General features: G+C 49.6%; 1 protein-coding gene across 1 annotated transcript; it reads right to left on the bottom strand.

The window, feature by feature from the left end:
- Positions 2,940-5,750, bottom strand: DNAJB1 (DnaJ heat shock protein family (Hsp40) member B1). The gene is made up of 3 exons (NM_001244430.1): positions 5,416-5,750; positions 3,629-4,206; positions 2,940-3,331 (listed from the first exon to the last, which is right to left on the bottom strand). Exons 1-3 carry the CDS (start codon positions 5,624-5,626, stop codon positions 3,101-3,103), a joined length of 1,020 nt encoding a protein of 339 aa, NP_001231359.1. The 5' UTR covers positions 5,627-5,750; the 3' UTR covers positions 2,940-3,100.

The raw sequence follows: 13,466 nt of genomic DNA, 5'->3' as shown, positions 1-13,466 counted from the left end.
AAGCAGGGTGGGAGGGAGAATTTTTACTTGATGTGCCCTAAAAAATTTGGTACTGTGATTACAAGCTAAAAACTGAAACTGAAAATTTAGAAATTATGCTTATATAAGGAGACTTTCAGAGGATGCATACAAAAACGTTTAAATGAAAAGGAAAAAAAATCTCTAACAACATGGCTTGTCTACAGGGGGACCAAGGAGGAAGGGGACTTTTCACCACAGGCCAAAAGTGAATTTTGAGTTGTATACTGTTTTGTTTTTGTTTTTGTCTTTTTAGGGCCATACCAGTGGCATATGGAGGTTCCCAGGCTAAGGGTCAAATAGGAGTTGTAGCTGCTGGCCTACACCACAGCCACAGCAATGCGGGATCTGAGCCACATCTGCGACCTATACCACAGCTTATGGCAATGCTGGATCCTTAACCTACTGAATGAGGCCGGGGATTGAAACTGCGTCCTCATGAATGCTAGTCAGATTTGTTTCTGCTGAGCCACAGGTGAACTCCGGAGTTTTATAGTTTGAATCATATAAAAATGACACTCCCAGTGCAGTGGATAGATGAGGTGGGTCCAAAACACAGGCAGCTAGCTCTGTGCACACTGTAGCAGGAGTCCCAAAATGTGCTCAGACAGGCAGTGTGGGAAAGTCAAGTAAATCTCCTAAGAGGAAGCTAAGGAAGTGAGAAGGGAGAAATCTGCTTGTAAACCTGACACGTAGCCAGGACCAGGGGTGGGCAAAAGCTATGCATCTAGGAGCAGGTTTTCCATCCACTTCAGTCCTTTTGTCTTTTTCACTGTAAATATTTTCCTAAAGACACACTGCCCCAACCATTACCCTGCATAGGTTATTTCTTGAAGTTCCCAGACCTGTGACACACTGAAGCTCTGTGCATATTTGTGCCAAGGGCTTTCTGATATGAGGTTGATAGGGACCTGCGATGTAACACGTAATCAAGGAGACTGGGGTGAGGGGGAATGGTGGCCTTGAGGGTCTGTGACCCCAGCTGAGGGCCTGGGTCAATTCTGCAGTAAATGTCATCTCAGTCCCTGAGGTAGCTGTGTAATTACATCTTGTGATAAGGTCTCTTTTGGTTCTGATAGTCCAGGGGTGACCTCCCAAATAGGACAGCCTTTCTGGGCTCAACGTGGCTGCTGTCCTAAGAGACCTGTCTTGGATTTGGGGTTAAAGCCCTCTGTGTTATGCCATAGCCTCTGCAAGCCACGTGTGGCTGGAGCTCTCAAGCAACTTAACTTGAAATCTTTAAGAATGTCTGTTTTAAAGACAGAGAACATTCCTATCACTGAAGAAAGTTCTCTTGGACAGCACTGCCCTTAGACTGCTTTCAGTAGTTAAACTGCTTCAGTGGGAAGGCAAAGCCACTCCTAGATTGGTTAAATATGGTGTTTTTACTTTTAAGATGTTTTGTAGCAAAATAGCAATAGGTTGTTTTCTGCCTGTATAATCACTTACCTTATAATAAAACCAGGTCCTTACTAAAAGTTACAAAGTAAAAGCAGTTTCAGTGGCCTGCAAATAAAATAGGTCTTCTCCAGGGCAGCTGGAATCCTAACCTGGTTTGGCCAGGGCCTGCCCAACACCAGCTTGTTCTAGCAAGAAAGGAATGGGGGAGATCATGAAGGTAGAGTATACACCTCCCCTAGGTCCCAGCAACCAGATCTTGGAAGACCTGAAAGAGGACCTGCTTAACTCTGGCCCCAACCTTCACCAAAAACACAAGCTCTGAATCCACAGGGCTCTTTGGATACCTAGATCCAGGGTCCAGTGGGTTGATGTTGTGCAGCCCACATCCAGCTGAGGAAGGCAGAAGCTCCTGACAACCTCTCCCTCCCACCTACCCTGGCTGCCTTTGGAGGGATGCCCAGACTCCACCCCAGCCCATCAGCAGAGCCCTCAAACAGAGTCGCAGGACTGCTCCCCTGAGGTTTAGCATCAGTCTTTAATGCTGTCACGCTGCACATTGACAAGTCACACACTTTGGTCTTGTGTTGGCAGTGGCAACTTACAATGAGTCTAAAGGTCTGAGCACCAGACTGGCCTGTAGGGAACAGACATTTGTTCCGACACCCTCCCCACCCCCACCCCACCACCAAGTTTCCTTCTGAATTCCATCATGGCCCTATACAGAGAACAGCAGCTGCTGTGGACTGGTTTCATTTGAGTGCACACCAACTTTACATGGAATTATAAAAACATATTTACAGACGTTCCACAGTGCTCCTGTAATCAGAAGCAAAGACCCTTTTATCAAAAGGGATTATATCTAGGGCTGTGCAAAATTCAAAAGGATTAGATCCTTTTGAGAGAGTCCAGAGTCCATTAAACAAAAATTACCTGGGCCGCTGGTAAATCCCAGGTGTGCCAAAAGATTGCCTTAAAGAACAGGAAGGTGAGTGTACTCAGCCTCAGAACCAGGGGTTGAGAGGGCCCCCCGCTCCAGCCAGGGCCTCCGACCCTTGAGGGAGAGGCAGCTGCACATTATTCACTTACTGGAGGCTGGCTCCCTTGGTCCTGCTGGAACAAGAGGTATTGCTTATGGGAGCCGGCCAGGCAGTTCTGCAAAATAGTCTAGGTTCTCAATTTGAGATGGCAAAAGAGAAAACAGGATTCTTCAGGGGAAGAGCAAGATGTGGGAGACAAATACAGAATAAAACATGAACTGATCACACAACAGAAACAGGAGTGTACAGGGTCTGGTAACCAAGATGGGAGGTCGACACATCTAACATCCGCAAGCAAAGGGACTACAGAGAGTTCAAGTCCAGCTGTGGGTCTGCCTCTCGCCCTGGGCAGGGCCTGGAGGAGGAAGGTGTGGGCCCATCCTCAAGGGCTGCAGGACCCAGTGGGGCAGACCGAACTGCCTTCTCCTGCTGTCCCCACCACCTGCCGCCCTATCGCTCGAAAAACCACTTTAGTCTAGTGCACGACTTTGAAAGATTGTAATATATTCTCTGGAAAACATTCAGCAGTACGAAAGCCCTCCCTGGGCCCTCCCACACTCTCGCGGATCCACAACTGGTGGAACGGTCCAGAAATCCTTGAGCTCTGGAAAGGTCCCTGGTCAGTCCTTGGGGAACATGGGTGATTATACCGGAAGAACCTGCTCAAGGACGGTTCTTGAGGTCTGGGGAATCCTCTCAGGGAAGATTACTTCAAACTCAATAATGAGGTCCCCGCGTTTCTCAGGTGTTTTGGGAAGAGGGAGGCCTTCTCCAGGAACTTTTCGCCGCATGCCAGGCCTGATGACATCTTTGAACACAACGGGTATGGTCCTGCCGTCCAGAGTGGGGACGTTCACTGTACAGCCACACAAAGCCTTGGAAAGCAAAGGGACAGCATTAGATTGCAAGAAGCTTAGAAAGCTCACATCCTGCCCAGAGGCTATTTAGTGGAGGATAAATGCCATCAGGCCTTTGCAGCTGACCCTGCCCCAATCTACCCAGGTACAGCACAGAAGCTCTGGAAAAACAGAGCCTTGGAGAGTCTTACTGTTACTGCACGCCCCAAGCCTGGCATACACCAAGTGCTCAGAAATATCTGTTAAGCAAAATACAGAACTGCTTCCAAAGGCAGCCTTCTCCCTCCACAGACACTGCCCTGCCTAGTGCCTTACCTCCCGAAGGGTAATCCTGGCTGGGTAAATGACATCAGAGCCATCTCTCTTAAAAATATTGTGTGGCTTGTCCTTTAAAACAAAGACAATGTCGGCTGGAATGTTGTTGGAGGTCTGGTCTCCTTCCTTGGGGAAGGTGATTTTGGTCCCTTCTTTCCACCCCCGCTTCACTTCGATGGTCAAGATTTTGTCTTCGTTGCGAATGCTCTTTCCATCGGGGTTCAGCCGCTTATGAGAGATTTTCATTTTCTTGGTACAGCCGCTATAGATCTCTTCAAGTGAAACCCTAAGGTCATGGGTGACGGGGGGATCTTGCTTCTTTCGGGTGGGTTCTTGTGCAGGGCGGGAGCGGCCAAAGTTTGCAGTGGTGAAGCCACCCATGCCCATGGGGAAGCCAGAAAACGGGTCATCAATGTCCATGCCTTCCTCCCCGTTGCGCTGCCCAAAGAAGGTGTCAAAGGGATTTCGGCCACCGAAGAACTCAGCAAACATGGCATGAGGGTCTCCATGGAATGTGTAGCTGAAAGAGGTCCCGTTAGCACCGCTGCTCCCACCACTTGGGCCACCACCCTTCAGGCCTGAAATGCAAAAGCAAAAGAAATCAGATGGCTGGCCAGGACCTTTTCTCTCTAGGAGCTTTCCTTGAGGGGAAAAAAAGAGTTGAGAGCCATCAAGGAAGAATTTTTTTTTCTTTTTTTGGCTGTCAGGAAAGAGCAAGGAGGAACTCCAAGCTTTTTCTTCCCACTTGCAGTCTCAAAAACAGAACCACCATCACCCACAGGTAGTTAGTTCACTGTGGCCTGACAGTGGAGACGGGCTCGAGCTCTAAGATGGCCATCTCTTGGGGCCACCACCTAGGTCTTCACATTTGAGTGACCCATCTTTCCTACAATGTTACAAGGAGTACAAAGAACTCAAGACAGCCAATGAAAAAGGTGTGATCCAGGGTCAGTTTTCACCAAATGTTTACTCTGAAATACTTTAGAGCTAGAGACTGTAGGGAGAGTAGAAATGAAGGTGAAACAGCAATCGGAGATTTCAAATTCTCACGCTCTGACACTAAGTGCCACCATTCTTATATATAAAAAGTCATTTCTTTCTTAAGACCAAACCGAGAAACCAATCTGAGTCATCAACAGGCAGCTGGACAACAAGAAAGCTTCTCCTCCCGCTCCCCCGCCTCCCCAAGAGAGCTATCCTGGTGAGGCCGGGCAGAGGCGGGCCCTACTGCTCCTTGCACCTTGACCACCGACTACGTGTCTGGCACGGGGCTAGGTAAGCATTTTACAGGGATTACCTCACTCCACCCTCAAAGACGCCCGGGAGGTCGCTGGGCGCTAATTGGCACTCTCATTTGCAAGCTCACTGCAAGCAGCCTGCGCCCGGCGCTCAGCCAGAGGCCTCGCCCTGCACCCTGGGCTGGCAGAGGCTCTCACCTCGCCCAGGTGAGCCCAGCGCCCGAGGGGCCGCAGCGCCATCATCAAGGCTGCGCACTCTACCCCCTCTCCTTCTGCACCCTCTCCCCCACCGACGGATCGCGGACGTGGGCGGAGACGGGCGGCCCCAGACATACTAGAAGCTTCTGGGCGAGCAGCGCGGCCAGGACTCCTCCTCCCATCGGGAGGCCGCCAATCGAGGGCGGAGGCCTGTTTGGCCAAAAGGCGGGGGCTGCTCGTCCCCCGGTCCCTTAGCGCTACCCCGGGGACGCCGCCGGGGTACCGCAGTGCCTCGATCTCTCCGCCTGTCAAACAGCGGTGGCGCACCCCCAGTTGCGCGCGCGCACACACCTTCCTCCCCGTAGCGGTCGAAGATCTCGCGCTTGCGCGGGTCGCTGAGCACGTCGTAGGCCTCGGCGATCTCCTTGAACTTCTCCTCGGCGCCGGGCTCCTTGTTCTTGTCCGGGTGGTAACGCAGCGCTTGACGGCGGTAGGCTCTCTTGATCTCCTCGTCCGAGGCACCGCGGGCCAGGCCCAGCGTCTGATAATAGTCTTTGCCCATTGCCCCCGCCTGCGGCCTGCCGCCCAGCTGTCGCCGTACCCCGGCTCCGCCACCGCCCCGTCCCGGACTCTATATACCCGTCCGGCGGAAGCTTCCAGAGCCCGCCAGCCCCCTCCAGAACCTTCCGCCCCGCCCCCCACGCGGCTCCGACCAATCGTCGCTGCCCAGGTTGCGACGCGCGACATCCGGGGCGGGGACGCGCCGCCAACGGCTGCCCGCGCGTGGCCACACCCCTTCCCGCTCCGCCCTAGGCAACGCTTCGCCGCAGCGCGGGCACTGGGCGTCTGAGGCCCCGCCCACTCTCTGAGGGAACCAATAGCGACCTTGCTTCAGTGCTTCCGGGGACCGGGCCTGCCGCGTACTCCGCCCCTGCCTGGGTCAACAGGTTAAAGTGCGGGTGCTTCGATGTTCCAGTCTTGGCTCAGTGGTTAACGAATCTGACTAGGATCCCTGTCCTCGCTCAGTGGGTTAAGGATCCAGGGATTCCGTGAGCTGTGGTGTAGGTCGCAGACGTGGTTCGGATCCCGCGTTGCTGTGGCTCTGGCGCAGGCTGGCGGCTACAGCTCCGATTGGACCCCCTAGCCTGGAAATCTCCATATGTCTCAGTGCGGCCCTAGAGGAGACAAAAAAAAAAAAAAAAAAAAAAAAAAATGCGGTGCTTCGAGTAGGGCGGGGCTGCGAAAGGCCCCGGGCTGCGAAAGGCCCCGCCCTTCCCCTAGGAGGTGCTTCCTTCCCCCATCTCGCTGGGCGGGAGAATCAGTTTACGCCAGGTGATTCAAGGCTAGTTGCCTAATCGCTCCTTGTCCCAGATACCTGCTTCCATCCGGGAATAAAAATACCCCCCTACCGGTCGTGGCGCAGCGGAATCGCATCCGACTGGGAGACATGAGGTTGTGGATTTGATCGGGTGGAGCCATGTGCCGCGGGTGGGGCCCCAAAAAGCAAAAAAAAAAACCAAAAACAAAAAAAAAAACCCCACTCACCCTCAGTGTTGGGAGCCCCAGAACTGTCCCTCTCCTCACCCATACCGACCCTGTAAAGCGAGCCAAGGACCCTGGACCAAAGCTTACCTCCCTGGAGAGGTCTCCTCAGTCTAACCCCTCAAGCCTTTTGCTTTATTACCATTTTCTCAAGAATACCTCCCACTGAAATTTGGAATTATCTTGTTCCTTGGTTTTCATGCTAAATGTCACCCCCCCCCCAGCCTTTGATCACTATCAGAGCAGGGCCTGACCTCTGTCAGTGCTGAGTCTCAGTGTCAGAACAGTCTGACTCTTCCTAAATATTCCCGGCTATGTTTTTTTATTTGTTTGGCCACAGGCGGCATATAGAAGTTCCCTGGCCAAGGACTGAACCTGCACTCCACGAGTTCCCATCGTGTAACTAGGAACCATGAGGTTGCGGATTCCATCCCTGGCCTTGCTTAATGAGTTAAGGATTTGGCATTGCAGTGAGCTTTGGTGTAGGTTGCAGAGGTGGCTTGGATCTGATGTTGCTGTAGCTGTGGTGCATGCCAGCAGCTGTAGCTCCAACTGGACCCCTAGCCTGGGAACCTCCATATGCCGAGGGTGTGGCCCTAAAAAGATAAAAAAAAAAAAAAAGCATAAAAACACTGCACTCCCGTTGCCACCAGTGCTGCGCTACAGCAACTTGGGATCCTTAACTTCTGTGCCACATGGGAACTTTCTAGTTCTGGCTTTTTTTTTTTTTAAGGGCCACAGCTGCGGCATATAGAAGTTCCCAGGCTAGGGCTTGAATTGGAGCTGCAGCCGCAGGCCTTGACACAGCCGCAGCAACACCAGATCCGTGCCATATCTGTCACCTACGTGCCACACCTCATGGCAATGCCTGGTCCTTAACCCACTAAGTGAGGCCAGGGGTTGAACCAGAATTCTCATGGATGCTAGTCGGATTTGTTACTGCTGAGCCACAATGGGAACTCCTATTCCTGGCTATTTTTAATGCACCTGCTTCTTTTTCTCTCCCCACTACCTTTATGATTTCGGGGAGACATGGGTGTGGCATACACCTCTCAGAGCCTCTGCTTCCTCATCGGCAGGCAACATGATCCCTTTTGGCTTTCAGAGTCTGGGGAAAGTCTGTGGTCAAGGACAAGGCTGATAGGGAAAGGAGGCTCTGAAAGGAGTACAGCCTGAGAAGGGAATAGGGAAGAAGGGATAGGTGGTGGTGGCCTGTGAAGGGGAGAGGTTCCTGGAAGAACTGCTTGGGAGATCCAGGCAGTGTGACACTGGCTCTGCAGCCAGACAGCCAGATTTTCATTCTTGGTTACAGCACTTCCTGGCTGTGAAACCCCTTGGGCTGGTGACTGAGCCTTCCAGGGCCTTAGCCTCTTCATGTGTACAATGGGAGTTGTAGTTGTACCTGCCTCATAGGGCTTTGAAATTGACATTGAGTCAACATTTGTAAAGTGCCCAAGACAGGCCTGGCCTAGAGGAAGTGCTGTCAAAGTGGTGACTAATCATCTGGTTGAATGGTGGGCTGCTGGGCCATCCCTTTCCTGGCAGCACCTCAGCAAAAAGCTTCTAGTAACTACTGCCCAGGCTGGAACTCCTGAGAAAGACAACCATGTCCTTTCCCTGCTATCTAGCAGGGGTATTCTGGCCGTTCACTGACTCTAGGGTAGCCATATCAGTAAGGTCTCTGGACTAGGACACATAGCAGCTGACCTGGGAGGATGCATCTTAGCCTGGGTGCCCAGGGGCACAGCATGGTAGGGGTCCTGAACCAATCATGGAGGGGAGAGAGTTTGATTTTTTTTTCACACCCAAGGCATATGGAAGTTCCCTGGCTAGGGGTCGAATTGGAGCTGTAGCTGCCTGCCTACACCACAGCCACAGCTGCGGGATCCTAGCCACATCTGCAACCTACACCACAGCTCACAGCAATGCTGGATCCTTAACTTACTGAAAGAGGCCAGGGATCAAACCCGAGTCCTCATGGATACTGGTCAGGTTCTTTAACCACTGAACCATGACAGGAACACCTGATTTTTTTTTTTTTAAGTTACATAAATAGGTAACAGGGGAGTCATCATGGGGAAAAACCCAGAGCTTGTGGACTTCCTCACACTTATAAACTTAACTTAGAGTTACAAATGTGGGGGCCTCCGAAGGTCTTCACATAGCTCTGGGTAGGCCAAAACATCATGCAAGCTGTGTCCTTATGTTTAAAAAATGAAGGCAATCTTAGGTCTGGGAACTCTCCTTCCTTGAATAAGCCTGGGTCATATTCAGGAAGTTTTGTTTAAGAACTGCCCCCCCCCCCGCAGAAACAAAAAACAAAAAACCTCAACATTTCTTCTTGTGGCTATGATTCTTTGACCTGAACACTTACTGGGCACTTTAGATTGTTATTGGAAAAGTGGCCTCCACAGAAACCTCAGCAAAGGTTTGAGCTCTCAGTTCAGAGAAGATATGATAAACAGGTTTTTTTTTTTTTTTATTTTGTTTTGTTTTGCTTTTTAGGGCTGCACCCATGGCATATGGAAGTTCCCAGTCTAGGGGTTGAATTGGAGCTGCAGCTGCCGGGCTACGCCACAGCCACAGCAACACAGATCAAAGCCTCATCTGCGACCTACACCATAGCTCATGGCAACACCAGATTCTTAACCCACTGAGTGAGGCCAGACATCAAACCTGAGTCCTCATGGATACTAGTCCGGTTCATTACTGCTGAGCTATGATGGGAACTCCCTGATGAGTAGTTTTATGCATGCACTTGGCTAGGCAATAGTACCCAGTTATTCAATCAAATGCTAAGTACTGCTGTGATGTGGTTAGGTTAACATACTTTAAGTACAGGAAATGACCCTCAATATTGGGGGTGGGCCTCATCCAATCAGTTAAGAGATTGATATTTTTTTGGGGGGGGTTCTTTTCTGGGGCCGCACCTGTGGCCTATGGAGATTCTCAGGCTAGGGGTCCAGCTGGAGCTGTAGCCACCAGCCTACTCCAGAGCCACAGCAATGTCGGATCTGAGCCGTGTCTGTGACCTACACCACAGCTCACGGCAATGCCAGATCCTTAACCCACTGAGCAATGCCAGGGATCGAACCTGCAACCTCATCGTTCCTAGTCTGATTCGTTAACCACTGAGCCACGACAGGAACTCCCGAAAACTGATTTTTTTTATTTTAATTTTTTTTTTTTTTCATTTTTGGCTGCCCTGTGGCATATGGAGCTTCAAGGCCATGGATCAGATCTGAGGCACAGTCACGACCTAAGCATAGCTGCAGCAACGCTGGATCCTTAACCCACTGTGTTGGGCTGGGGATTGAACCTGTGTCCCAGTGCTCTCAAAACACTGCTGGTCCCTTTACACCACCATGGAAGCTCCAGTTGAAAGACTTTAAAAGCAAATACTGAAAGGGCTTAGAAGCAAATACTGAGGTTTCCCTAAGGACAAAAGCATCAGTTCCTGGCCAAGAGTTTCCAGCCTGCTGATCTGCCCTGCAGATTTCAGACTTGCTTTCCCACAGTCATGGAAGCCAGTGCTTTAAATCACATAACACAGGCGCACTCACAAACGCATATATCCTATCGGTTCTGTTTAGAATTACTAAACAAGTGAGTCTGGCGTCAGTCAGCCTCAGCCGAAATGCTGTTTACTTACTTACTGCCCGTGTGATCTTGTACAACTTGCTTAAACTCTCTGATTCCTTAATATGTCCTCCATAAAATGGTAAGACCTGATCTTACCTCCCTGGTGGCTATGCAGATGAACTTGAGAGGGGACAGGAAATGAAGATTATAATAATAGCAAACACTGACATATCCTACTTTGTGCCAAGCCAGTTCCAAGCACTTGATGTGTATTAACTTATTTAATCCTGACAATAACCCTTTAATGGATGGTTTATCAATACCTCTGTTTTACAGGCAGGGGAAATGGAGGCTCTGAGAATGTCATGTGACTTGCCTGAGGTTGCTCGGTGAATAAAATGCTGAGCTGTAAGGTGTTCAGCAAGCTGTTTATGGTAAACACTCATCGTGTGAAGATGTGATTCAGATGATGATAAAGTGTAATTTAAAAAAAGCATCACCAATTTTTTCAATGCTTCTTCTCTTCATCAAAAAAGACTTTCAAAAGCATTACAGGCATACAAACTAACAGTCTTCCCCGGTGAAATACTCATGTGAAATAAAAATCTATGTTGACATTAAAAACCCATGAGCAAATGTTTATCAAGGCTTTGTCATTATCAATAGTCATTAAAACCTAAATGTTGGAGTTCCTGCTGGCGTACAGATGGTTAAGGATCCAGCGTTTGGGCATAGGTTGCAGTGTATCTTGGATTTGATCTCCGGCTCAGGAACTTCTATATGCTGCAGGTGCAGCCAAAAAAACAAACAGAGGAGTTCCTGTTGTGGCTCTGCAGAAACAAACCCTACTAGTATTCATGAGGATGTGAGTTTGAACACTGGGCTTGATCAGTAGGTTAAGGATCACACATTGCCATGAGCTATGGTACAGATTGTGGAGGCTGGTCAGATCCTGCATTGCTGTTGCTATGGCATAGGCTGGCAGCTGCAGCTCTGATTTGACTCCTAGCCCGGGAACTTCCGTATGCTGCAGGTATGGCCCTAAAAAGCAAAAACAAATCAACAAACTAAAAACTCCCCAAACCTCTAAATGTTCTTCAGTGGGTGAACTAATAAACAAACTGTAATCTGGCCACATGAAGGAATACTATTTGGCTATTAAAAAGGATCTAGGAGTTCTTGCTGTGGCAAGATGGGATCGATGGCACCTCTGCAAGGGTTGGGACACAGGTTCAACCATCAGCCTGACACAATGGGTTAAGGATCCAATGTTGCCAAGCTGTGGCCTGGTTTGCAACTGTGGCTCAGGTCTGATTTCTGACCTGGGAACTCCATATGCTGCAGGGTGGCCAAAAGAGGGGGAAAGCATCAGTTCCTGGCCAAGAGTTCCTGTTGTGGCTCATCAGGTTAAGAACCCCACATAGTGTCCGTGAGGATGTGGGTTTGATCCCTGGACTCACTAGGTTAAGGATCTAGAGTTGCCACAAGCTGTGGTGTAGGTTGTAGATGCGGCTGGGATCTGGAGTTGCTGTGGCTGTGGAGAGGCCGGCAGCTGCAACTCAGATTGGACCGCTAGCCTGGAACTTTCATATGCTGCAGGTGTGGCTATTAAAAAAATAAATAAATAAAATAAAAGGATCTGGCTACCAACACAGGAAACAATGCAGACAAACCATAAATGCATTGTTAGCGAAAGAAGCCAGACTCAAAAACCTATTTACTGTGTGACTCCATTTTAAAGGACCTCTGGAAAAGGCAAAAGTATTGATTCAGAAAGTATGTAGATCAGTGTCGCCAGGGGCTTGGGATCTGCTACAAAGGGATATAGAGGAATTTTTGAGATGATGGAAATGTCATCTTGACTGTGGTGATGGTTACATGACTGTATTTATACAGAAGTGTACACTAAAAAAAGTGTGTTTTACTGTATGTAAATTATACCTCAATAAAAAGAAAGAAAGAAAAAATCCCATGGACCTAAAAATTAAAATTAAAAAGACAGACAGGATAGGGTTGGGAAACTTCTCTCTCGGCCTCCAGAAAGTTGCTGACCAGCCCTGGCTTGTCTGTTATAGGCTTTCCCTTCCCTCAGACTGCTCTGAACCAGCTTGATCACACACCCCAAAACAAGCCAAGCAAGGTTCCTGGAAGAATTAAGATCCTATCTTCCTTGCACGTGAGAAATAGAAAAAGAGCTCGTGAGAAGGACACAAGCAAACACACCAGATCTTCCACATCCCAACGACCGTAGTTTCCTCCAAGTCTGAGACCCAAGGAGGTCCCACTCATCTCTCAACGCCACTACAGCCCAAGACCTTTCTGGAATTTTCCCTTTGGAAACTGCTTTAAGGGGCGTGTTACATTTGGCTCAGCAAACACCAAATGTATTAACTTGTCACCATTAGGAATCAGTTACTGTGCTGGGGAACCTGGCTGAACTCTGTACAGTCAGAGCCATGGTACAGGGTCATGAATGGCTTCAACAAAGTGGTCAGTCTTCATTCCCAGGGTGGATTTGGTTTCTGCCGACAGCCTGCTTACTAAGAACCAGACAAGGCCAACGAGGGGTCCTCATCCCTGTTAATGCCCTTCAAAAACAAAGAGGAATTATCCTCTGCAGGCTGGATCATGCCTTTCTATGAGTTTTTTCCAAGTGAGGAGGCGGGGTGGAAATTATCTGTAAGCCCCAGCTGGCCTGGAGCATAATATGTCCACCAAATGATTTGGTGCTATTGAGTAAGTTCAGGGCTCAGGAAATCAGTCACGAAGGGGAAATTCCAGAATGTTCCAAGCCTATAGGAATGTGTTTAAAATCTCCAAAAATGACATCTCCTTGGACACCACACACCTTACCTAGCTGAAACCCAGCAATAGGGAAGACATACCTACTTAGATCACACTGGAGAAGCTTAGATCACATTGGCAGAACTGGCAAACTGTGGCTAGATTTGAGGGGTTCAGCTCTGCCCCCTTAGCATCTCAGAAATAGACACCTCACGTAACTCAACTTGGGAGTTCCCACTGTAGCACAACAGGATCAGCGGCATCTTGGGAGTGCCTGGACGTAGGTTTGATCCCCGGCTGGGAACAGTGGGTTATGGATCTGAGTTGCTGCAGCTGTGGTTTAGGTTGTGACTGCGGCTTGGGTCTGATCCCTAGCCCAGGAACTCCATATGGCGAGGGGCGGCCAAAAAAGAGAAAAAACAAACAAACAAACTTGTGGCCTCTGAGTGAGTAGTCTCCCATGCTCCTTCATAAGGCCAGGGAATGAGGTCTGT

Source organism: Sus scrofa, chromosome 2 (assembly GCF_000003025.6).
Source record: "Sus scrofa isolate TJ Tabasco breed Duroc chromosome 2, Sscrofa11.1, whole genome shotgun sequence".
Lineage (NCBI taxonomy): Eukaryota > Metazoa > Chordata > Mammalia > Artiodactyla > Suidae > Sus > Sus scrofa.
The sequence above is the reverse complement of the archived record's forward strand: the minus strand, read 5'-3'. Positions and strand labels throughout refer to the sequence as shown.

Coding starts and splice junctions, on each gene's coding strand:
- DNAJB1 (NM_001244430.1), bottom strand. CDS start 5,626: ATGGGCAAAGACTATTATCAGACGCTGGGCCTGGCCCGCGGTGCCTCG. Junction 4,207..5,415: donor CGACCGCTACGGGGAGGAAG/GTGTGTGCGCGC, acceptor TTTGCATTTCAG/GCCTGAAGGGTGGTGGCCCA. Junction 3,332..3,628: donor CCAGGATTACCCTTCGGGAG/GTAAGGCACTAG, acceptor TTGCTTTCCAAG/GCTTTGTGTGGCTGTACAGT.